The sequence below is a fragment of the Chenopodium quinoa genome, unplaced genomic scaffold (assembly GCF_001683475.1).
Source record: "Chenopodium quinoa cultivar QQ74 unplaced genomic scaffold, ASM168347v1, whole genome shotgun sequence".
NCBI classification, from domain to species: Eukaryota; Viridiplantae; Streptophyta; class Magnoliopsida; order Caryophyllales; family Amaranthaceae; genus Chenopodium; species Chenopodium quinoa.
Window position 1 is genome coordinate 2927599 of NW_018742817.1, and position 27096 is coordinate 2954694.

Sequence of the window (27096 nt, forward strand, 5' to 3'; positions counted from 1 at the left end):
GTGACTCTATCGATTTTGCTATCCCCTTCTTCTTTCCTAAGGTCATCCCAGGGAAGTGTCCTTGTTTCTTCAGCATGGTGTTGATAATCATGTTGGAATGGGGGTCGTGGCAAAGAGATGTCCTTTCATCCTCTTGGATTAAGGAGACTTCTTCGTTAAAGCCCCATAGGTCTTCATCATCTTCGTCATGCTCCACGTTGATGATTGGATTCTCTATTGATTTGATCCTCATCGGCGAAGCATCAATAGTGATGGGGATTCCTCCAACTTTGGCTTTCACTTGTTGGTGGAGAGATGAAGGGACGGCCTTTAGATCATGGAGCCAAGGGCGTCCTAACAACAGTTGAATGAGGCTTTGATGTCTACCACTTGAAAAGTAGTAGCATGTTCTATTGCTCCTGCCGTCACATTTAGGGTTATTTTGCCAAGATCTTGACGTCGAGTATTATCGTAAGCTCTTCTTCCTTGTGTGGACGGAGTTAAATCCTCATCCTTTATGCCGAGCATCCTCGCAGTCCTAAGTGGACAGACATTAATAGCCGATCCATTGTCTACAAGAGTCATGGGAACATTCATTCTTTTGCAGACTACTGTAAGGTTTAACGCTTTGTAGTGCTTGTCACCTTCCGGGGGTAAATCTTTATCAGAGAAAGTGATTAGATTAGTCGGACTAGGGAGATCACTCGTGGAAGTTAGCTAGTCCCTCAGGAGTGGTGTCAGAATCTATCCCGATTTTATCCAAGGCATTCATCACAGCCAACCTATGTTCTCGAGATGTTGCTAAAAGCTTCCATACATTCATCTCAACTTTTGTCTTCTTGAATTGTTTAACAATGTCATTGTCTTCGATGATAGGTATGGGAACTTGTTGTATAGTAGGCATAGGTTGTTTTAAAACGGGAGGTTGCATCCTCCCGGATCTTGTGAGGACGTCTATTGATGAATCTTCTTCAGCCCAAATGTCGTCTGTGGTGTATGATACAGAAGGTGAAGGTCCTACTATGTCTTTTAGATAGACATCTTCTTCATCACTGTCCCATACTCCATTAACATTTATGTCCTCTTCTTGTTGAACTTGGACTAATTCCTTTCTATCAATCATTTTCTGCACCAAATCCTTGAACTTGAAGCAGTTTTCTAGGGTGTGTCCTCCTGACTGATGGTATTGACAGTAATATCTATCTGTCCTTTTTAATGATTCAAATGGTCTCGGTTCGAGAGGTTTTACCTTGTCACTCTCGGAGAGCATTTTAAACATTTGTGCATACGAGATCCCAATTGGAGTATAAACTTTATTGCTCTTCTTGGGTCTTTCGATGACTTGTAAGGGAAATGTTTTGCCTCATAAGTCGTTTTTACTGGTGTGAATTCTCTCTTAGGTTCTTCATCATATTCCTTGTGAAGTTCATTCAAAATTTTGAGAGTTTCATGTAACAGTTGCGATGTCTCCCTCAGATACAGTGTGAGTATTCGTATCTCTACCTCATTTGCTGGTTCTGGAAGATTATCTTCGACATCGAAAAAGGTCTCTCTTCTTCCTCTTCGACGTTGGTTGCTTTGACAGGTTTAATGAGAGATGAGGGGTTAACTTCGCTTTCTTCATCGGAGATAGTCAATGTGTGAGCTAGAGGTGCATTGTCAATACTCGGTTTCTTACTGGCGGGGGGCAACGGCAGCTTGTTACTGTCAATTAGGTCTTGGATAGCTTCCTTAAGCTTCCAACACCTTTCAGTAGAATGGCCCCTACCTTGATGATATTTACAATGTGCATTGGGGTTCCAATTAGGCGACCTCTTCTCGACTGGTGGATCTCCAAATGGTCCAATGGGAGTTATAAGACCTTTTGCATTTAGTCGATCAAACGCGGTGTCATAACTCATGCCAATAGGAGTGAAGTTTCTCCTAAACGGTTTCTTTTGTCCTTGGTTGTTCATGGCGAGGACTTCTCCTAGGTCAAAGGTGCTAACATTATTTGAGTGGGCGGTTTTGGAAGAAGAAGGATTGTCGTTCTTCTTTCCTTTCCAGCCACTGTTGGAGTTATTGTTGGCAGCTTTAGATTTAGCTAAGTCATCTTCAATATTAATCCCAATATCATAAACAGCCTTAAAGGTATGAAGGTTATTTTGATGAACATTCTCACGGACTCTTTTTCACTTGGTACCTCAATCATTTTAGCTGAGGTTTCTCTCCACTTGTTAAAGAAAGATGTGAAGCCTTCATTCTCCTTCTGTTTGAGGATTTCAAGTTCTCTATGGTCAGTTTCGACTTGAACGTTTCACTTGTACCTATCGACGAAAGCGTTTGCTATGGATTTCCAGGTAGAGGTCTTTTCTTTTTCAAGAGAAAAGAACCATTGTTGGCAAACGGTCTCGAGAGATAGCGAGAACAGAGAAGGGAAAACTTTCTTATCGGTACCCTTGATACTCATTATTGTTTCAAATGCCCTTAGATGGAAGTAGGGGTTGTCGATTGCCCTAAACTTTGGGATGTCGTTGGCGCTGAACTTCTGCGGAAGAAGATCTTTATCCACCGAGACCCCTTGGGATGTGAGTTCTTGAAACTTGTAGTCGCTGGACAACTTGCTTAAGCTTTCTTGCATGAGGTCCATTTGTTGTTGCTTCGCGGGATCCTCGATCTTAAGTGCGAGAAGCTTCAGTGTCTCAGTTACAGTAGCCAGTTGGTTCTTGAGATCGTTAACTTCTTCCTGAGTTGCCATTATGAGGGACTCTTGCTTTCCTCTTGCGGGCTATAGGTTTGTCGAAAAGTTGGACTTGTACGGAGAGGTTATCTTTGATTAATTGTCCTTCCTTTCTTGACCACGCGCTGTAAATTAAGCTAGTTTGCGTTTTAATTACTTGACTCGAATCAATTTGACTTTATGGTTTTTATTTTTAAATTTAAAAAAGGGTATGTAAAAAAAAAGGGTATGCAAAAAGTATGCATGTTTTTAGGGAGCAATAATGTACATGTGTTTGGGGAACTTAAGTATTATTATTTATTGGAGGATTAATATCCAACTTACCCCCCTAAAAAATGACGAAAAATGACGCGCGCACACAAGACACCCTTAATCATGGTCAAGACATGTGTATTGGTGTGTGTATTGAGTGTAAGTGACATGCTTGGACTCTTGTGTAAGACCATGGGACTTAGTGCCTAAACTCGAATATTGATTCAATTAAGCATTATTGCCAGCAAAATTAACCGAATTAAACAGGAAACTGATTAATTAGACATTAGGTGATGACTCGACAAATAAACCAAACTGTCAGCCAAGCGATAGGACTAGCGTCACAATATGGTGGTTGGCGCCAGACATTTTAGTAAATGTCTGGCGCTACACACCATACAGTGGCGCTACAGCTCAGATTTTGGCACCAATATTGGAGCCTCGGTCTGGGACTGTTTTCGATATTATTAGTCAACTGGGGTATGCCTAAAGTCGTACTAGGACAATTCCGATTAAAAGAAGAAAAAAAAACTTTATTGACTCTAATTAATTAATTAATTAGGCAAATTTCTTTAAGTCATTAATTATAATCTCAACACAAATCAACAAATAGTTAAGAGGAGCATAGGATATATATATGCACAACAAATAATGCACAATTAGTCAAGTAGGCACAATATGATGCAATGAGTTCGCAACCTAACCATGGCTCTAGTTCTCTAAAGTTCGGGATATGGTTTAGTCAAAAAGGGTCCATGGTTAATTGTCCAGATGCACCGGGTAGAAGCCTAACCGTGAAGGGTTAACGCGTGTGGATAGAACACCGCGAGTTTTTAGAAAAAACTCACTTCCATGGTTTGGTGAATTCAACCTCTCATATGTACCCTTTGTTGCCAGGAGCGTTCAATCGGGTAGATAGAGCATGAATTCCCAGAGGGTTATGTCCATATGTAGAACACATATGGGTTTCAGAAAAGTGAGAAAAAATTCAATCAGGAAGCAGGATCGAGCAAACAATACGAAAAACTAGTCGAAATTAGAACGCATATTTTTGGCTCGGTATTGGGGGAAATTGGCGCCAGCAAACAGAGACTGGCGCCAACTTTAAACTGTAGCGCCTGGCGCCAATACTGGCGTCTGGCGCTACGGCAAAAAGTGTGGCGCCAAGCTCTGGCCCCTGACGCTACTTCCCACATGCCTCATTAGCTTTCGGTTCTCAATAAAATCATCCAGTTTCGCGCGGTGTTATTTCGGTCCTAGTTGTGAAAGACATTTCTCAAATTTCCTACGTGTAAAATCCTATGTTTTTGACTCATTACGGATGGTCTTTCCAATGAGAACCTTTTTATGCATATGACAATAATGTTAATCAAAATTACGCACATGAAATACTTAGAACTTTTCGAGTCTCATCCACTCATTCTAAATCATTGCCGAAACAAATTCAGGAATTAAAATAGAAATCCTCCCTAGTGGAGTCGCCAAAAACTGTGGGGAATAATTTCAAGCCTTTAAAATCCCACTAGCTTGAACCCCACTGTGATCATACACCAAAGTACGGTGGCGTCCAAAACGGAAGAAGATAGAGCAAAAGAGTCGCCAACAAGTTTTTAAGGAACTTGTAAACCGTTCACGAGGTCAAGGTTACACCCCTTAACGATCCAAGAGATCCTCAATTCCATAAGGTCATGAACCAAAATAGGGTTCGGGGATGATGGTACAAATCCAACCTAAAAGAGATTGAACCTGCCCTAATAATAGGCCTCTACTTTATTCTGATCGTATTCATGTGCGCTTTCTGATTAACATGCAATCAATAGGATTAACCCTAAACCTGTTTAATATATGTTGGTTGAATATTAATGCACATATAAATCTATTATTGGCGATCACTTGAAATTATAATCATAATTAACCTAAACAAGATTATTAATTTTCTTATTAAACGTGGTTGCAAGTACAAATTCCCTTCAACATGCAATAAAAAGGTGATCAAGAAATAAATAATAAACATCAAGCAACATAATAAATAATCAACATCATTAATAATAACATTAATCATGTTAAAGCATAGCAAGATCCTAGGCATGATACTAACAAGATTAATAACAAACCCTAGCATGTCACTAAGCAATAAAAATCAAATCTTTAGCCCTAACATGATACTAACATGAATTAATATTAGGAAGAACATAGGAAGCATCGTAGCAATCATATTTAATATTAAAAATACCCTAGACATGATACTAGGAATCAAAATAACAATCTAAGCATGATATCTACATCATAAATCAATTAATCAATAAAATCCCTTAAAGTACTTACTTGGATGCCTCGTACCTCTTTCTAATTACAAAATACACACGTTATTAACTTCAAGGAAAATAATAATCAAAGCAATTAAATAATTGAAATAGAGATTTGGGACCAAACCCTCATAAATTAAAACCTTTCACGTCTAGGGCGAAGGCAACTTCGAATATGGCTAGGTGTTTCTAGATTTAATGAACGCGGAATTTTGTATGAAAAAGCAAAGTTTAGAAAAGAAAGAATGAATGTTAACGAAAATTGATGAAAAGAGATGAATGAAAAGGATTATTTGACTGTAGATGAATAATTTGTGAATGAAGAGAGTTGATTAAAACTTAAGAATAAAGAGAATTGGTGAATGATAGATGTAGATGATGAAGATAGTTGGTGAATGAAAACGGAGTTTTTGATACGATATTTATAGAGAAAATCATCCAAAAAAGATAATTTAACAAAACAGAGTCTGAAGATCGCAGAAACACATTGGCGTCAGCCCTGGCTCATTGGCGCCAGGACCAGTGGCTAGCGCCAGGCGCCAATGGCTGGCGTCTGGCGCCAATCCTGATTCCAGGCGCCAAGGCCTGGGGTTGGACGCCAAATCGGTTTTCAACGCGTTTTCAAAAATCTGATAAATTTACCGTACTAGAAGATAATATAATATAATTTCAGCCAAAAATGCTATTTGATCTTGATTAAAACTCTAAAGAATCCTAATTGAATTAAGAATGAAAAGAACCTTCTAGAAGATTCTAGAAGACTAAAACCAGCATTAGGAATAATAAATCATATTAGGCCCTCCCCTAGATCATTGGGCCGTACTTAAAGCTCAAACCGGGCCCAGTTTAGTAAATTGACCATAACTTCCTCAATATTCATCGGAATTAGGTTTATAATATATCGTTGGAAAGGTCTTTGCAAGCCCCATCCAACTACACCACTATTGGACCCATATCATGGACCAACCAAACTGGATTGGCTGTTTTCTTAAAATAAAGTTTTCAAAAACAGAGAGAAAAGAAAAGAAATAAAACTTTCCGCAACACTAGACCTTTCCACACTTTCATTTCATTCGATTATGATTCAACGTGAAAGGCACTCATCACTGGGTTTTGTTTTGGGGAGACACAAATGGGTGTCTACATTATATATTGGCCATAAGAGTAATCAATGAAACTCAAGCTTTGAGTTTTTATACAATTTAGCATGGTATCAAGAGCAAGTTGAATTTTTTTCGAGTTTTCTTTAACCCACAACCATGGCTGGCGATGATCTTCCTCCACCGCCCCTCCTACCGAAATTAAACCCAATTCTCCGTTTTACATTGGGTCGCAAGATCGACCTGGGGACTTTGTTACTCCTACTCGCCTAAAACCAGACACCTACGACGACAGGGCTGCGGATATGCAGATAGCATTGGAGGCTAGACGTAAGTTCGGTTTTTTGGATGGTTCAATCACGACGCTTGTTCCTCCGTGTACTCAGTCCAACTGGACGACCATTAATTGCCATGTTGATCTCCTGGATTAGTAAAACCATCGATCCAAAGGTAAGGTCATCTCTTTCTAAATTTCCTGAGGCTAGGCTTTTATGGCAGCATCTCAAGCAGCATTTTTCTCAAACCAATGGCCCTAGAATTCAGCAATTAAAATAATCTATTGCTAAGTGTGAACAAACTCGATCTATGTCTGTTTCAATATATTATGGTAAATTGCATTCCTTGTGGCAAGAATTAGATCATCATGAACCATTAATCAATTGTAATTGCTGTTCTAATTGTGTGGCTGGACAATTACATGAAGCGAGACGTGAGCAGGCTAAATTACATGTCTTTTTAATGGGACTTTATTCTGATTTTTATGCTTCTTTACGCACCAATATTTTGTCTCAAGATCCTCTCCCTACCCTAGACCGAGCATATCAGTTGGTGGTACTGAAAGAACGTGTACGTACAGCAAAGTTAGAACACGAACACAAGCCTGCTGATGCTCTAGGCTTTGCTCTCCGTACTAGGGTAGGTTGGGGACGTGAGGGTGTTGATCGTGGTCGTGTTGATACAATGTGTGCCATATGTAAGAAAGTAGGCCATGAAACTTTGAATTGTTGGTCTGACAAAGTTTGTAATTATTGCAAAAGGAAAGGCCACATTTAGAGTAAATGTTTTGATCTCCACGGTCGACCCCCATCGAATGATGGCAGTCAGGGGGGCAATCCACAACCAGCCTTGGTTAGATTTCAGTGCGTGCCAATGCAGTTTCAGGGTCGAGTGTTCCAACCGAAGACTCCTCTCATAATCAGGTTTTTTCAAGCGAGCAATGGAAGGCTATTATTGGTTTGTTTGGTAATGCAAATGTTCCTGAAAATCTCTTGAATGGTAAGTTTGATCTCACTTCTTAGATAATTGACACAGGGGCTACACATCATGTCACCGTTGAAAAATCTTGGTTGCTTGATACTAAAAGTTTTGAATGTCCCGTTGGCCTTCCAAATGGTGATACTGTTGCGGCTTCTTTGGTTGGCTCTGTTCGTTTGTCGGACAAGCTCACTTTAACCGGAGTTCTTTATGTTCCTCACTTAAGTTATAATTTGAATTCTGTGTCTTAACTCGCAGATGAGCTTAATTGTATCGTCCAATTTAACACTTATATGTGTTCTATAAAGAACCATACGAAGGAGCTTATTGGAACGGGAGCTAGGAGAGACGGATTATATTATTTCACTACTAGAAAACAGGGAAATAGCGACGGACTGCTTCCGACGGACCCATTATTCTGTCGGAAAAATCAAAATTTCCAACGGATTTTAATTCCGACGGATTTGTAGTCGAAATATATGTGCTTTCCGACAGATATTTTCGTCGGAAATTACTTTTTCCGACGGATTTATAGTCCGTCGGAATAAATTAAAAAAAAAACTTCAAAACCCTAACACCCATATTTTATTTCCGCCTATCCTCCCTCTATCTTCTTCTCTTTGTCTTTCCTCTTCTCTCTCCTCTCCTTCTCTTATGTTCTCCGTTCTCACTCCTTCTCTCTCTGAATCTCCTTCTCATTCTCTCTCTCTCGTTCTCCTTCTTCTTTCTCTCTCGTTCTCCTTCTTCTATCTCTCCTATACTTTACTTTCAATTCCTCTCTTTCGACCACCTCAAATCTCCCACCACCACCGCCAACACTAACCACCGACATCAACAACAACACCATCAATAACGACATCAACAACACGCATCAACATCAACAACAATTTTCATCTTTTTCGCCCTTTCTCTCTCTTTTCATGCTTAAAACAAAGGTTTTCGGGTCAAATTTGACCATGAAAACTCTAGATCTAGAGTTTTTATGGTCGAATTTGGCCTCTTAAACCCAATTTCAAGGTTATGTGTGGTCGAATTAAGGTATGTAACTCATTTTTCAATTTTGATTTTATTTTGTTGTTTTATTGGATTTTTTTTTACAATTTATGGTGGTGGAATGAAGGTGATTGCTGTTGGAGTTCGGGTTTTGGTTGTAATGGTTAAGGATTTTATTTTTTTTTTAATTTTTGGTGGTGACGGTGGTTTTCGGTGACCACTGGTGGTTTTTAGGTGGGTGGTGGGTGGTTTGCTTAGGTTGGGGGGTTCAGCCGAATTTGTAAGGGTTAGGGTTGTAGATCTGGGTTTGGTTTGGGTGGGCTTGGGTTTAGGGAGTCTGATCTTTTGCGGTTCTGGTGGAGGTTTCGGTGGGCTGGTGTGGGGCTGTTGTTGTGCGGTGGTGGTACGGGTTAGGTGGGCTGGTGCTGTGCGATGGTGGTACGGGTTAGGTGGGCTGGTGTGGGGCTGGTACTGTGCAGTGGTGGTATAGGTTAGGTGGGCTGGGGCAGGTGTTGTGCGGTGGTGGCTGGTGGTGGGGCAGCCTTTTTTTTTAACCATTTTTCGACGGAATTTCTGTCAGAATTTTCCGGCGGAATACAGTCCGTCGAAAATTTTTGACGGACATTCCCAGGCCCTAAAACCTCTTCAGACGGACTGATTTCCGTCAGAAATTCCGTCGGAACAATTTCGTCGGAAAAGTGCGTTTTCCCGACAAACTATATTGCGACAACCAGTTCCGTCAGAAACAGGTTTTGCGACGGAAAACGGGGTGTTTTCGACGGAAAATTTCCTTCGTAATTCTGTTGTTTTCTAGTAGTGTTTTAGCAATTCGGATTCGGTGCATCATGTTGGTGTTGGTGAAGCGACCTCAAATCTGGAGTTGTGGCATCGTCGGCTTGGGCATCCTTCTGAGAAAGTACTTAAGTTGCTTCCTCATGTTAGTAGTAATAAAGATTGTCTAGATAAGGGGTGTGAAATATGTATGCGTGCTAAACATCCTAGAGACAAATTTCCTCTTAGTGATGGTCGAGCTTCTAGAATTTTTTTAAAAAGTACATTGTGATTTGTGGGGTCCATATCGACATATGTCGTCATGTGGAGCTCGTTATATTTTTACTATAGTTGATGATTATTCAAGAGCTGTTTGGATTTATTTGTTGGTTGATAAAACTAAAGTTCTTATAATGAATTTGGCTTTTGTTGCTATGGTTGATAGACAATTTTCCCAGACCATAAAAATTGTGCAAAGTGACAATGGTACTGAGTTTAATTGCTTACATGATTACTTTCTTGCCTCCGGAATTCTTTTCCAAACCTCTTGCGTCGGTACCCCACAACAAAATGGGAGGGTTGAGCGTAAACAAAAACACATTCTTAATGTTAGGAGAGCTTTGAGATTTCAAGCCAATTTACCAATTTATTTTTGGGGTGAGTGTGTCCTAGCTGCTGCACATCTTATTAACCGCACTCCCACACCCTTGCTCCAATATAAAACTCCTTTTGAAATGCTTTTTAATAAACCTCCGTTTTTTTATGCTACTCGCACTTTCGGTTGTTTATGTTTTGCTCATAATCAGAAAATGTGTTTTTGTAGGATACCCTTTTGGAAAGAAAGGATGGAGAGTGTTTGATCTAGAGTCAAAAGTTTTCTTTGTCTCTCGGGATGTGAAATTTGTTGAAGGGGTGTTTCCATTCGATACTCCGGATGAGGTTAATATAGAGCCAAATTCCTATGATAATGTGGATATTCATGAAGACTTTATGGAGTGTGAGGTGTTTGATGATACTAGTACAATTGCTGAAGATCTGCAGGCTGCCTCGCAGCCTCTTGACACTGCTACGGATCATGTGGCCACAGCAGAACCCGCGGCTGGGCAGGAACATCACCCAGCAGCAACCCCTGTCGTGAGAGAACCTGCGGGCGCAAGGTCAGCACTGCTGCAAAGCAGCCCAGCTACTGCCACACCCACTAGTCCTCTAGCGGCAGCTGGGACTACCGAGCACAACATCAGGGTGGTTGTAAAGCATAGCAGCCCCACCACAAATGCCGAGCAGCATTCCTCCGATTTGCCTTCACCGGAATTGTTGGGTAAAGGTCACCGTGAAAAATTTTTGTCTGTAAAGTTCCGTGATTTTGTGACTTATTCCGTCTTTGCTAATATTCCGTCTCCGTCCTCTCCGTCATCCAACACTCCTTCAGGTACGCCTTACCCTTTAGCACATTATATAAATTGTGGCATGTTTTCTGTGACTTATCGAAAATTTCTTGCAACCGTTATTCAGGTAAAGGATCCTAAATCCTTTAAAGAGGCAATGAAATCGGAGGGTTGGCGACATACTATGAAAGAGGAAATACGGGCATTAGAGGACAATGGGACTTGGACATTAGAGCATCTTCCTCCCAGGAAGAAGGCTCTAGGCAGTCAATGAGTGTACAAGACAAAGTTTTTGTCAAATGGTGATATTGAACGTCTCAAGTCTCGTTTGGTTGTTTTTGGTAATCATCAACAAGAATGTATTGATTATGGTGAGACTTTTTCTCCGGTTGCAAAAATGTCTATGGTGCGTGCTTTTCTTGTTATTGATATTACTAAGAATTGGGAACTTCAACAAATGGATGTCCATAATGCTTTTTTACATGGTGATTTGGATGAAGAGATGTACATGAAATTACCTCCGGGTTTTGAGAGCTCGAATCCGAGTTTGGTTTGTCGATTGAGTAAGTCTTTGTATGGATTGAAGCAAGCTCCAAGGTGTTGGTTTGCTAAATTAACTGCGGCTTTGAAAGGGTATGATTTTCTACAATCTTACTCAAATTACTCTCTTTTTACATACACTAAAGGCAATGTTCAGATTAATGTCTTAGTCTATGTTGATGATCTTATTGTTTCTGGGAATAATTCCGCTGCATTGACTGTTTTCAAGGCTTATCTTGGTGATTGTTTCAAAATGAAAGACCATGGTCCTTTGAAGTATTTTTTGGGCATTGAGGTTGCTCGTAGTAAGTCAGGTTTGTTTTGTGTCAACGAAAATATACCTTGGATATTATTTCTGAAGCAGGGTTATTAGGTGCGAAACCAAGTGGTTTTCCGATTGAGCAAAACCACAAACTTAGCCTTGCTAGTGGAGAATTGCTTGTGAATCCTGAGTCATATCGCAGACTAATAGGGCGGTTGATTTATCTCTCGGTTACTAGACCGGATTTGGCATATTCGGTTCATATTCTTTCACAGTTTATGCATGCCCCACGAATTGAGCATTGGGAAGCAGCTCTCAGGGTGGTTCGTTATTTAAAGGTACCCTGGATAGGGTATTTTGTTGAGTGCAGATAGTGACCTGACTTTGCAGGGTTGGTGTGATTCAAATTGGGCGGCGTGTCCTCTTACTCGTCGTTCGTTGACAGGTTGGCTTGTGTTTCTTGGTAAATCTCCTATTTCTTGGAAGACCAAGAAACAACCCACGGTTGCTTCATCTTCTTCGGAGGCTGAGTATCGTTGCATGTTTGCAACCGCACATGAGTTGAAGTGGTTGAAGGCTTTGCTTTTAAGTATGGGTGTTCACCACCCTAAAGCGATCAAGTTGTTTTGTGATAATCAATCTGCTTTACATATAGCTCGTAATCCAGTTTTTCATGAACGTACAAAGCACATTGAGATTGATTGTCACATAGTTCGTGATTCCATTACAAAGGACTTAATTGCTCCTTCCTATGTCTCTACTAAGGAGCAACTTGCAGATATTTTTACTAAAGCGCTTGGGAAGACTCGGTTTGATCATCTCCTTTTCAAGTTGGGCATTTACGATCCACATGCCCCAACTTGATAGGGTGTATGGTGGGATATATTTTGCTATATTTTAGGATATGTTTTGTTACCTATTTTATGCCTAGAATATATTGTGAATATCTTTTAGGTAGTTTCCTAATTCTATCAAATTAGGGATTGCTTGTATTATATATTGGCCATGAGAGTAATCATTGAAACTCAAGCTTTGAGGTTTTATACAATTTAGCAATTACTAAACAAGAGTGAAGAGAGACAGTTCAGACAATCGAAAGAATAATAATTATTTGAGTGTTCTGCTTAAGCTTTACAAAGACTAGAATAGTATAAGTTTCGTACAATTTGTAGTTTGCATAAGCTTTACAAAGACAAACAGAGTTTTACTAAGCTTCCATTATTAAGTTAATGTGAAATTGCATCAACATTTTATAAACAACGTAAAAATCAGTAGAGAATCAAAGAAATAAGCCTGTTCACTCATTATAGAAAATCCTAGCTCATTAAGAGTAGGAAGGGCACAGTTTCGCTACCAAAGTATACCCTGATTATCGTCAATATCCTATTTACTTCCATCATATCAGCTAAATTACTGTATAATAATTGTATTACTAACAAATATTGAGGTTTGTATTGCATTGAAATTGATACACCAAACTTTTAAGTGCAGCAGTAGCTCCATTACTTTTACCATTTAGCTGGCTTGATCGAGTTAACTTGAATTCCACCAACATAGTCCTCGTCGTTATCCATGAATCTTTTCCAAAGCCAATGTCTTTTCCATACCTTCTCGGTCATTTCCTCAATCGGGATGTTCTTGGTTTCAGGAAGCAAGAAAACTACGAAAAGGGACATCACCAAGACCCACCCAGAGAAGAAGAGGAAAATACCGAACTTAAACTTGCAAAGCATGGACAAGAAAGCTTGTCCGATGACAAAAGTGAAGAGCATATTAACACAAACAGTCACACTTTGCCCTGCTGATCGGGTTTCCAAGGGGAAGGTCTCCGAAGGGATTAGCCATCCAAGAGGCCCCCATGACCACGCAAAGGCTGCGACAAAAGTGCATACCATTATGACTACTAAAATTGCATAGCCATGACCTAGATCGTTGGAATGATCCTTGACCTTAAGCCCGAGAATTATGGCTATGATCACCTGAGACAAAAACATCTGAACTCCGGCCTCAAGGAGAAGAATTCGTCTCCCTAGTTTGTCCACAGAGTAAATAGAGACGACAGTGGAGAGGACATTTACTGCTCCAGTGATCACTGCTGAGTACAAAGATGCATTGCCTCCGAATCCTAAGGTGTTGAATAAGACCGGGGCGTAGAACATGATTGCATTAATTCCAGTAAATTGTTGAAAGATCTGAACAACCACGAAAAACAACATTAGTGAACAAACCATTAACATCTGTAAGTTAAGCAAACTTAAATGCAAAAAAAAAATTATCACACTAGCTTAATTAGTACTACTGATGTACCTGCAAGGCAATAGAAATAACGAGCTGGGGGCGATTTCTTCTTTTAAGGAGATTTCTGAAAGGGTGCTTGACTTCTTTGGCAATACGACTAGCCTCAACGAGTTCATTGAATTCAGGCTCAATGTTATCTGTGCCTCTAATTTTTCTAAGAACGGCTTTGCCTTCATCTAAGCGCCCTCTTTCAATAAGACTGTTAGGTGTGTCCGTAACAAAGAGAGCTCCCAAGGTTAGTAGGCAGGCTGGAATTCCTGCAATTCCTAATGACACCCTCCATCCATTTCCTCCTTTCATTCTGTAATTGTCGAACACATTCATAACATTAACATTTTAGCACAATTATTTCGAGTCCATATCAGTTAAACACTACAATGTACAATTGAATCAATGACAATTAAACTATATAGTAGATGTATCACATTAACTAGTTATATAACATGAGAAAATCGGGGACTACTTTCTAATAAGTGTCATAACTCTGTCCTACAGATTTCAGGTTATAACTCGTGTCCTTTGTAGATATGGGCCTATGGGCCATAAGGAAGTTTATAAAAGTAGGCCGTTATTAACTTGGCCAGATTGCTTTTATCGCTACTGTCATATGATCATATTCATTTTTGGTAATGGTACACACAAGACAATAATGTTAACGGAATTTAATTTTAGGTCAAACACCAACGTAGGACTTTACAAAGTAATTCGTAAATATAGAGTACCCCAAATCAGAAGTTACAGAAAACCAAGTATAGTATCTCTCTAAAGTTGTAACTTTCATAAAATAAGAAAAACTTGAGTGTTGATCATTAAACACGTTAGCCATTTACCCTTTAAGACTTAGGTAAGCTAAGTCCAACTAATATGTACCAAAACATCAAGAGATACAAAAATTAAATTACAATTAAAAATAACAAAAACATGGTCTAAGAAAGACTTTGTTTAATCATATCAATTCATGCTTAATAATTGAATCCCCTGATTCATGCTTAATAATTTATACAAATTTTGAATAATATTCAACGACCCATCACCTCGATCAATGGAAGACATTGTTTAATCATCTCAATTCAGCGTAAAGATTTGTTTGCAAATTACGTTATATTTTAAAAATTGTGCACATAATATTGTTCTTTTAACACAATAATTATCACAGACAGTTACTACTTAATCATCATATAATAATGTAAATCAATCAAATATTAAAATAATCTATGATAGAAAAATAATTGCTTGGTTATCAATGTAATATTATCGGTTATTATTATATAATTAGTAGTTACATTCCCTTTTTATTCTTAAAGAATACTCAATTATAGTAACTAAAAATAGATCTTGAAGTAAGCATTGAACATAAAATAAAATAAAAGATGAGGAAAAAAGGAACTTACTTATCGGTGCCATAATTAACGAGGTTGGCAAAAAGAATACCGATGGTGACGTTGAGCTGAAATAAAATATTAAGACCACCTCGAATTTGGGTGGGTGCTATCTCTGATAGAAACACGGGAACTGCCTGTTGTTCATCCATTTTGAAAACAATTTTATTAGACTAAATACACATATGAATTCATTAATGTTTCAAAAAAAAAAAAAAAAAAAAAAAAAAAATCATTAATGTGATTTTACCAAAAAAAGTAAAAATGCATTGATGTCTAAATATTAAAGAAACATTTGTAAGTTTATATGTCAAAATCAACAAAAGATGTTATCCAATATATATCCGATTTTGTATGTGTCAAGGTTGCATACACTATTACGGAATATTTATCTTAGTCTCTTTAATTTTGAATTAGGAAGCAATAAGCATGTTGTTGATATGAAACTTCGCATATACATAGATGGATACAATTTGAACATGGGTACACATACAACTTGAACATGAATTATGATGATTGTTGTAAAGTCAAAATTACTTGAATTTAAAAGCAATTCTTTGATGAGAAGTATACAATACTGTTAAGACAACTAACAATATTTGAATTTTTTTTCTTTTACTCTTAAAGTCAATATAAGACATATAACAACTTAAGAACCACAAATAAATATCATCAATATAATTACTCCATATACTATAAACCATTAAAATGTACTTTGTATGTTAGTTACAATATGTTACTATGTACCGAAATTACGATGGATAATAAAAACAAAAGTGATTAAAATGTATTTTACTTATTACGTCACCATGGAGCATAAAATAAAAAGTTGGAATTGTATTTTTCTAGCCTTTTCTAACATTATAAAGTAAATCCAGAAGTTTAATTTTCTTTATAGAAGTATTTACTACATTGGCAGATCACAAGCATGACATGCGTGCTTATTATAATCACAAAAAGTTGGATTCCAAGTCATAAAACAAGATAAATAATACAAATAATACTTTATAAAATTAACGGATAAGAAAAAGAATATCACAACAATATTCAAAAAAGTTAACTCCCATCAACCTACTTGTGAATTATTTTAATATTCACATACAAAACTCGAAAAAAAGTTTTAAATAGTACTCATAAAAGTCATTATAATCTAAAAAATAAAGAAAAAAGGTCCACAAACTTCCAATAAAGTAAAGCAAATTTAATTTAAATAAAGCATGTATGACGAAGTTTCAAAGAAATTGGATGAGTTGGCCCACCAAATTATTTTTAAAGATAGGATGGGACTATAGGAGTATATAATATCCAGCTCACATGAAATGTTGTTAAAATAACCTTAATTCTAGAAGGTTAAATTAATTTGAGTAAAAAGGATAAATCACAATATCACATGTATATTTATGTCATAATCAAAGTTATTATATTCAAGATAAGTTGCACAACGGTCCAGGTTTTATCGTGATGTAAAATCATTAGTCATGTTTAATGAGTTAATGGTGTCGGTCCATAATGTAACAATGATATTTTATTATGGGGCCATTAAAAGAAAACCAATTGAACCCAAATTTGTTAGTTTCAAGTGAAAAATGAAAGGGTCCACTTCATATGTGTTTGATTATGTAATTGCTTTAAGTGAGTTAAGTAAATCATCTTGCAATCAAGTTCTTATCTTGACCTAATGGCCTGCTGATTTAGAATATCAATAGATAAACATTTGGACCAATTATATCGTGTCTATGCGTGTCTAAAATAGTTATAACTTGTGAGACTTGTGTTGTGAGAACAAAATATCTTTTCATTTATAGGAGTAAACATTATTAGCTTATTGTAATAGAATATTACTTCATCTCTAGCTATTGCTCGTATACTTACTTTGATTTTTTTTTTTTCGTGATTCAATTACTGTTAAAGTAAGAACAATATTTAAAGACGGAAAAGTATGATATATATTTCATGATATGAACCAATTGTAAAGCTAGTCCAAAAAGGAGTGTATACAAATCAACTACAATTGATATGATTACTCTTTTGTAAGAAGAAAATCTAAAAGCGTATACATGAAAAAGACTATTGCAAGTCTTATGTATATAGTTTGTCCCGTCTTTCAAGTCTACCAAGGTGGACTTGTTTAATCTTCTCCTAATAAGTCATATTCATATTTTAGTCTTTTATGATATTTTGAAAAATTCAATTTATTCAACATAATGATATTCATAATATTATTAGTAACATGCAATAATTCACTTAAATTAGTTACTAAGCAATGACGTACATAGTGTAAACCCTTAAATTATTCAAGAGAACATAAAATTTCACCCAAAAGTCAAAACAAATTTCCCCCACAAATTAAAAATTGACATGCAGTAAGACTATTGGTTCCTCCAACAACTTTTGGGAAAAATAGTTGAAAAAATTGGCATCAAAAGTAAAAAGAATTACCTGATTAGCAAAGCCAACTCCACAACCAAGCAAAATCCTACCAACAATAAGCATAGCAAGATCTTGAGCAGCAGCATTAAGCACCACACCGACGATGAAGAAAACCCCGGCGATCAACATCGTTAGCCTCCTCCCCAGCTGCCTGGTTGTATACGACGCGAAAAAAGTGGCAACCAAGGCAGCAAGGTATAAAGATGAGGTGAATAATTGCAGCCCCTGGTTGTCATATTGACAATAGTTACTTTGGTTAGCAGATGGTGAATTTTTTTTATGGTACACTGCTGGAAAGAATTTCTCCAAGAAAGGGTTCATTGATGTCACACCCCCTGCATTTCAACAAATTTAATTACTTAATTCATACAATCACACCACATTTTGTTCCCATATGTTACTATCAACTTTCCACATAATTGTTACATCAACGCAATCCTAATCACCTAACATTAACCAATCACACATATTGAGTATTTGGTACCGTTGTTAGGCAAATGACACAAGTAACAATCTTGCATTTACTTTAATTTTACACACTCAAAATTTATCGATATTGTCAGTGGAATAATAATGACTAAAATACGACAGCGAAAATGACATGTACATGTATGTATAGTTAGAAAGTTAACCATAAACCACATGATAAATCAATAGACTGTCATTAATTTATTTATTTTATTATCGACGAGTATAGCACGTCTTTGCAAATATTGGTGTAGATGTTAGTTGTGACAAACACAGCTATATAACTATACACTTGATATACTAAGAATCCAATTTCAAAAAGATCAACATAAACTAATCTGACGTAAAATTAGCTTGTTGCATTTGACTGAATACCCCATGTTGTAGTAGGTGAGCAAAAGACGAGTCATACTTCAGATTCTGATTCCATATTATTTGATCTCGCAAATCTTTACTAGACAACTACGTTGGATATTTTTCAAAGGTTTGATTGTTTTATTCCGAAAATACCCCTATCTCATGCCATGTGATTATAATTCCGACAATTCTGTACGTACTTTATGAGGGTATATCTGTAATTGGATTTTTGTCATACTATTGGTTGTCTTCACTACCAGGCGGGAAATACTCCTTTTCATGTGAATTTTCTTTTCTATTATTACAAGCTAAGAAATTAAATAAAAGGAGTTCTTTAGTCTTTAATTCTCTAATATGTTTAAATAAAGAAATAAAATTTCCAAAATGATATTGAAATTAAAATTAAAATTAAATTAAAATTAAAAGTTAACTATTACTTTTTTTTTAATAGAAAAGTTAACTATTACTTAACTTAATTGATACTTATAAAATTGTATTTACTTGACACCAAAAAGAAATATGGGTGAATAAAGGAAAGGAGTTTTTCATTTAGCGGGAAAAACATGAAAGAAATTAGGGCTATTTTTTTTGTTTGAACATCATAATTATGTCAATATCTATTCTTCTTTCGATATTAAAAATAAAAAAGGAACTATTAACAAATTAAAGAAGAGTGAATCTATGAAGTAGTTCTATTCCGTACTATTTATAACACATAGGGTCCATTTCAAAAATTAATAATTCAAAAATTCAAAGATCTTACAAACCAAAAAGCTTTAAAAGTAATAATAAAATAAATTTTAAAAATTAGAAAGTAATAATTCAATCAATAATTCTTAAACATAAATGATGATCCCAAATATAGAATAAAATTGTATCATATCATATATATGGCATCATAAATTTATTAAGAAATATCAAATCATATTTACTTCCTTTTCCATCTATTATAAAAAACAAAAAGGAAATTAAATACATACTACTCAAGTGCTCATTCATGAAACGTAAATGTTTGGGAAAAAAAAATTAACAGACCACACATTATCTGTTTTCTTTTAACATAATTCTTAAAAAAATTAATTAATTTGTAATGTAAAAACTAAATCCAAACAATGGTTACAAAGCTGAGGAAGAAACAAACCTGAAATACCAACGTCGTAACCAAACATAAGACCACCCGTGGCAGCCAAGATACAAGAAATAATGACAATCGGAGTTATCTTCGCCTCGAAAACAACTCCGCTCGACGGCGCTACAAACCCTCCGCCAGCCATTGCCCCTCTTAAGTGTTTCTTTTTAACACTTTCTTTCTCTCCTTATAAACTAAACTTCGTTTTTTCTCTTATGAAAGATTTTGTGAGTTATGTATTGTGACTTTTGTCTACTGTAAAGTAAGAGTTGTAACGGGTGTATTTATATAGGAAAGGGAGGAGAGAGAAAATAAAAGATTAATCCAAAATGAGATAATAAAAAGGTTTAATTGTGTTACAAAATGTGAATGTGAATTGAGTACAATCTAGCTGTTTAGGATCTTTCCACGTGTAATTGTTGACTTAGACTTTTATATTTCTAACTTTCTTTATTATTATTTTTTTATTTTTTTGTTTTTATTAAATTTCTAAATAGGCGGCTATTTTAGCTTACGAAATTGGAGGTTGAATGAATATCTAAGAATTGTCGTATATATTTCTTCAAAAAAAAAAAAAAAAAAAAGAATTGTCGTATATATCTTCTCTTTTTACTCTTTTTACAAAGTAGTCAAACTTAAATTACTCTTTTGTTGGAGTAGTCAATGTTTAGACTTTGTGAAAGAAAGGAATGCAAATCAATGGGATATAATGGAAAAATTAATATCCTTTTTGGGAAAAATATAATGGGACACAGTTTTGTTTTTGATTTCTTTTTAGTTAGATTCAAATGAAAGGAATAGAAGATAGAGCATATAGTACTTTATTAGTGATGACGAAGTGTGAATTTCCCCTCGTTGACTTCTTAATAACATGGCCTTCATTACGGCAACAATAATACTTTTGGAATATTATAATTAACCAATGTTGAAAATATGTTACTTCGTATTATTAGGTATTAATGACTCAACATGGATAAGCCTAATGAGTCGCGATGGCTAAAAATATGATCACATTCACATGTTCCCGTAATGACACATGCCTAGCTAGATGAACATATTAGAAATCAAGTGTCCCTTAATCTCGCAAAGTTAGATGAATGTATTGGGAATCAGCATACTGTCTAGTTGGTAGTAGCTAACAATCCCTTACAATAGGAATTGTCAACCTTGTTACCGAAGGATATGGCCTAAATAAAGGCTTCCCTCATGCAGTACAAACCATTACAAATGTATTTCTATGGTTGCCTTGAGCAAAGTGGATTTGGAGATGAGTTAGAAGTTAAAACAACCCAAAAACGTGTTGGAGTTTTAATGGAGCAATCAAAACTTCAAGTTAATTGAATTGCTTTGAAAGAACAAAAGCTAAGTTACATGCATTGTCCTAAAATACAAGCTTTGTGTTCACTTTATGTATCCTACTCTTGTTGCATAATTTGAATAATGAGACATGGGGTATACCACATAAGTACATGACTCATACATGTGCATGGTCCACGTTTAAGGTTGTTTATTTATTTTATTTTATTTTTTAACACTATTATTACGCCATGACATAACATTTTAAAAATATACACTGTAATTAACTCCACAAGGGCACTTAATCAAATTAGTGTAAAATTAAGTACAAGGGCGACCCTTATAAAAAAAATTCCATATGTATATTCTTATTATACATGGAGAACAATGGGAAAAAAATCTTAATTTTGCAATCAACAAAGATGATACATAATCAAAAGTTCAGTACAAGAGAAACATCAAAAACATTAACAGGGTTTTTCAGTGCGGCACAGTTACTTGTATTTTAGGATTACTTGTATTTTGGGGTTACTTGTAAGGTGTTACTTGTATTATGAGGTTACTTGTATGGGTTACTTGTATTGTGGGGTTACTTGTATGGCTTACTTGTATTGTGGGGTTACTTGTATTCTGAGTAACTCCAGACCAAAATTCCATACCAAACCAGTAATACTCTACAAGTATCCCCCGATCAAAACCAATAACAGTCATACAAGTAACACCTGACAAAACCAGTAACACCCTACAAGGCTACAAGTAACCCCGACCAAAACCAGTAACACCCATACAAGTAACCTTAGAATACCAGTAACACCTACCAGTAACCCCTGACAAAAGCAGTAACACCCTATAAGTAACCCCGACCAAAACCAGTAATACTCATACAAGTAACCCCAGAATACAAGTAACACCTACAAGTAACCCCTGACAAAACCAGTAACACCCTATAAGTAACCCCGACCGAAACCAGTAACACTCATACAAGTAACCCCCAGAATACAAGTAACACCTATAAGTAACCCCTGACAAAACCAGTAAGGCAGTAACAGCCTACAAGTAACCCTTGCCGCATCATGTGGCTAGCCACATACAAAAATTTGTAAAACATTAAATATGTAGTGTATATCCATACAAAACAAACAAACATAAAAATAATCTTAACAAACATAATAGAAACATGTTAATTTGAATAACGACAATAATAATAATATAGATTGAATTAGAGATATGACTTTTGTTTTTCAAATAAAATATGTTGAAAGTCATCCTAAATTTTACTAGTTTATACGTTCTATGATGTTTCTGAGTTAAGCTTTGACGTTGACAATGTAACCTCATTGTTAGGTATGCTTGAAAATCAATTATATTATCACCAAATTGTGTTGCAACTTTTTTGCCAATGGCGAACCCTTTAGAATGAGGTTGGGACGGAGGGAGTACTACTTTACGGCTGCAGTAACTATCAGACGTATTATAGGAGTGTTATAACACTTCGCTCACTAATCTTTGTGATTGATGTCTTACACTTTCCTATGAGGCTCTGTTCTTCCTAGCTTAGTAGCTTATCAGCTATCTTTCAATAAGTTTTGTTAACAAATTTGTTATGTTTGGTTTAAAAATAAGTCAAATTAAGCACAATTATAAGTTAAGCTATGTTTGGTATAAAAATAAGTCAAATTAAGCCAAACAAAAAAGGAAAAAAAATGTTAAGTATACAAAAACTTTGTTGGGTTGAGCAAAATAAACTAAGTTTCACCAAAAAAAAAAAAAAATATTCAGCCAAATTAAGCTGAGAAGTGACTAGGTGGGTGTTGGCATGGTGCATTAGCTCGTCAAGGCATTCTTGTGAAGTGGTGGCTGCTGCTGTCTCCTTACTGGCCTGGCAGCTTATATGCAGACGAGAGAGGAGGGATCAGAGCGTCGAGTGGTAGGGTGATGCAGCAGTCTGGTGCCCCTAGAGGCCAATTCAATGTTCTGAAGGTTAACGTTGATGTACTAGAAGAGTTCAACGAGAGTCGTTATTTGAGACATTAGTTGTTGTGTGGTCTGAAGAGCTTGCCAACAAGTGCAAAACAATAGAAAATGGGAAGTGCAGGTGACGGAATGTATTAAAGCCAATTTTTTATCACATATAATTAAGCTGAGAAGAAAATAAGCTGAGAAGAAAATTACTTAGAAATGTTTTTACTTTTCACTTTTGTCTCTTGAGTTGAAGCACAGGATGCAATTATAGCCCATAACAATTAACAAGGTCCTTTGTATCTAGACTACGAGTTGCCTTCTGCTCTACTTGGCTCCTCAAGCTGTAAGTCTGTAACCATGCGTAGTTTTTCATGTTTTGCTTATTTCCATCTGAATAACATCCAGCATAACCAGCAAGATCCTGAAGGTGGGAGCTCAAAATGCTCTGGTAAAAGAGCATAACATCTCTTTATTATTCTGCTGATTGTTAATGAAAGTTTAAAGCTTACCATTTAGCAATTACTTGCTCTTAAAAGGGAGCACCAAACTACATGAGTAATTCTCATAGAGAGTATTCTTGATATGTCAAGGAACATAAACTTTATTCTCCCTCATGTCTTATTTGGTAGACAAAATAAATTGCAAACAGCGAATGCATAAAAAGTAAAAGTAATAATATTTTGTTTTAGAGAAATTCGGACTTATTGTGGGTTCCAATTTGTTTTTGTATTTTTTTATTTTATCAATCAATAACTTTTATGCATTTTGATTGTATTGATAAATTTTTTTCTTAGCTTCTTAAGTGAATGATACAAAAATTGACTTATGGCATGTTCACATTTATTGAACTGAGCTGAACTGAACTAAATTGAACTGATTGGAGCGTAAATGAACTAAACTGAACTAGACTGAGCTAAACTGAACTAAGCTGAAATGAATATTTTAGTGGTTAGATTAGGTGGTGATTGTGTGGGTTTTAGGTGGGTGGAGTGGGCTATTTGGGTCATGGTGAGGGTGGGTTTGGGTTTGGGTCGAGGTGGGTGCAGGTGGGCATGGGTTAGGGGCGTCGAGGTGGGTGCAGGTTGTTGGAGTGGGTTTCAATCGAGGTGGGTTTCGGTTGAGGAGAGTGCAGTTGGGCGTGGGTTAGGGCCCTTAGAGGCGTCGAGGGTGGGTACAGGTTGTTGGGGTGGGTTTCGGTTGAGGTGGGTACAGGTGGGCGTGGGTGAGGGGCGTTGAGGTGGGTGCAGGTTGTTGGCTGGGGTGGGTTTTGATCGAGGTGGTTGCAGGTGGCGGGTTGGGATTATTAATTTTTTTTAAAAAAAAATAATGAAAGAGACCACCTATTTGAAATAGGCAGTCTCACTTTTGTAAAAACTGAGACCACCTATCTTAAATAAGTGATCTCGAATTTTAAAAAAATAAGACCATGTATCTTTAATAAGTGGTCTTAAATTTTAAAAAATTGAGACTATTTATTTTAAACAAGTGGTCTCTCTTTTTGAAGCTAGAGACTACTTTTGATGAAGTGGTCTCTTAGGCCAAAGAGACCTGTGAGCTAGAGACCACCCCTAAGGTAGTCTCTTTGGCCAATTTGATATGGTTTCTTTGGCCAATTTTATAGTAGTGTTTATGAGAGAGGGAAATTAAGAGCTGGTGAATTGAACTGAACTTATTGGAACTAAAGTGAACTGAACTGAATTTAAGAAAATGTGAACAGGCCCTTACTCGTGGAAGCAAACTTCTATGTGCTTAATATTGATCAAAACATATTTAACTATTGAGTTATATATGTATTTGCTGCTGATGTGGCAAAATTAGTTATGAGTTTGTTACTGTTATAACAAACTTCTTCGAGAGGCTTCTTTGTTTCCTTACACTATATATTGTGGTTTGTACATGTTGTAAAGTGTGAGCTGACATAATAAAATTTCTTTCTAATTTTCTCCCAAAATTCTCTCTAAATTCTGAGTTTGTACATGGTATCAAAGCCGAAATCCTAAGATTTTGGATCGATTTTGATCGATTTTCTTTACTTCTTCATCTGATTCTTCTTCCTTGATCAATTTTCAATCGATTTCTTTGATTCTTCTTCTTATGATTCTTGATTTTGTCAGGAATTTTTCTTGATTCTTGATATTCTTTAACCTAATTTTGCGATTTCTTGTTCTTCTTCTTCGATTAATTCTTCAATGGCAGCTACTTCTCACATTCTACCTGGCATGCATCTTGGAATCACATTCTCACTGGACCGAATTTTCTTAATTGGAGTAGAACTGTGAAAATGGCGTTGATTGCCAAAAAATAAGTATCAATTTGTTAATGGAACACTTTCAATGCCTTCGTTAGATTCTAGGATTATCATAATTGGATTAAGAACGACTATATGGTCATGTCATGGATTCTAAATTCCATGGATAAGGTACTTGCTAAATCATTCATGTTTGTGAATTCTTCTTCTCAATTGTGGACTGAATTGAATGAGAGATTTGGACATACTACTACTCCTAGAATCTTTGAATTACATAGACTTTTGACTTCGATTCAGCAAAATAATTCTTCAATTGCTGAGTATTTTTGGACAGTTGAAATCTGTTTGGGATCAATTACAAATGTTAGAAGGATTTCCTTATTGTACATGTGGTGCTTTGAAGGCATGTACATGTGGTATTTTGAAGAAGATTTTTTATACTGATCAACGAAATAAGTTAATGCAATTGTTGTCTGGATTGAATCGTGATTATGATCTGATTAAAACGACTTTACTTGGAGCATATCCTCTTCCTCCTGTCCATAAGGCCTACTATACATTGCAGCAAGTGGAGCAACAGAATAAGCTCAATGTGGTTACTCAGACTCATGAAATGAGTGCTTTGAATGTGGTGAAGACGTTTCCTAATCCTGTGTTTCAGACTAGTAAACGTGACTATAAGAAGCCTAAGAGTGATATTTGTGATTACCGCAAGAAAAGAGGACATTCTATTAGTGGTTACTTCAGGTTGCATGGCTTTCTTGATTGGTGGAATAAGGATAAGGAGAAAGAGAAGCATGTTATTTCTGCTCAGTATGCTAGTAATGTGATGGCTGTGAACAAGCTGGTATTCTTGGTAAAGTACCTCAGTTTTATGAGAATGGTGGTCAAGTTCTGTCAAGATTTCTGAAGAGCAGACAGTAGATCCTGTTATGGCATCTGCAGCCTACAATCAAGTTTTGAAGATGATGTAGCAGAAGAATTCTTCAAGTGTTGTTGATGATAATCCACTTGATGTTTTCTGTGAACTTTGCTGGTACTTTCTCTGCCTCTCATTCATCTATTCCACACTTTGATATGGATAGCTGGATAGTAGATACTGGAGCTTCTGATCATATGGCATTCAATTTGGCATTATTTGCTTCTTTAAAACAACTTAAAAATCCTATTAAAGTGTCATTACCTAATGGAACTGTTAAATTAGTTAAACACACTGGAGTTGTCAATCTTTCTCATTCTATATCTCTTCAGAATGTGTTTTATATACCATATTTCACTACTACAAAATCAGCCAAAGAGACTCGTCCAAATTAGCCAAAGAGTCTGCTTTAGAGGCGGTCTCTAGCTAAGCGGTCTCTTTGGCAAAGAGACTGCTTGACTAGAGGCGGTCTCTAGAATGAGAAAACTAAGACCGCCTATTGAAGATAGGCAGTCTCCTTTTTGTGAAAAACTGAGACCGCCTGTGGAAGATAAATAGTCTATTTTTTAAGAAATTTGAGACCGGTTTTTAAACTTAACAGGTCTCTCCAATATCATTTAAAATAAAAAAAAAAAAAAATTATTGCTTATTTGATACGAATTTTAAAATTATAAATTTATAATCACAATTCATCAATATAACTCATTTAATTTTTTTACATTATTAAATATAGAGTACAAAATAATTCTTGAATGTCATATACCTCAAAGATTACAAACATGATACAAATATACAGTAATTGAAAATCCAATACACAAAAATAAAATAAAAAAACAAAACGTTGTAAATGATAACTTCCAGTTCCAAAGATCTTCTAGATGATAACTTTAAGAAATCTTTTACCTGTAACCACAAATATACACAAAGTAAAACCAGACAGAAATTAATATCTAATAAAATAAATCAGAAAAATTAAACCAACATAATTTTATAAAAAAAATCATTGTTTTCAAAAAAAAAATCAAAACAAAAATTAATACGGAAACTTA

At 36.1% G+C, this 27096-nt stretch overlaps 1 protein-coding gene across 1 annotated transcript; it reads right to left on the reverse strand.

Annotated features, from left to right (window-relative positions):
- Positions 1 to 12787: 12787 nt before the first annotated feature.
- Positions 12788 to 20149, reverse strand: LOC110725959 (sugar transport protein 13-like). Its single transcript, XM_021905436.1, has 5 exons — positions 19635 to 20149; positions 17678 to 18003; positions 15251 to 15375; positions 13869 to 14160; positions 12788 to 13753 (listed from the first exon to the last, which is right to left on the reverse strand). Exons 1-5 carry the CDS (start codon positions 19765 to 19767, stop codon positions 13070 to 13072), a joined length of 1560 nt encoding a protein of 519 aa, XP_021761128.1. The 5' UTR covers positions 19768 to 20149; the 3' UTR covers positions 12788 to 13069.
- Between the last annotated feature and the right edge of the window lie 6947 nt (positions 20150 to 27096).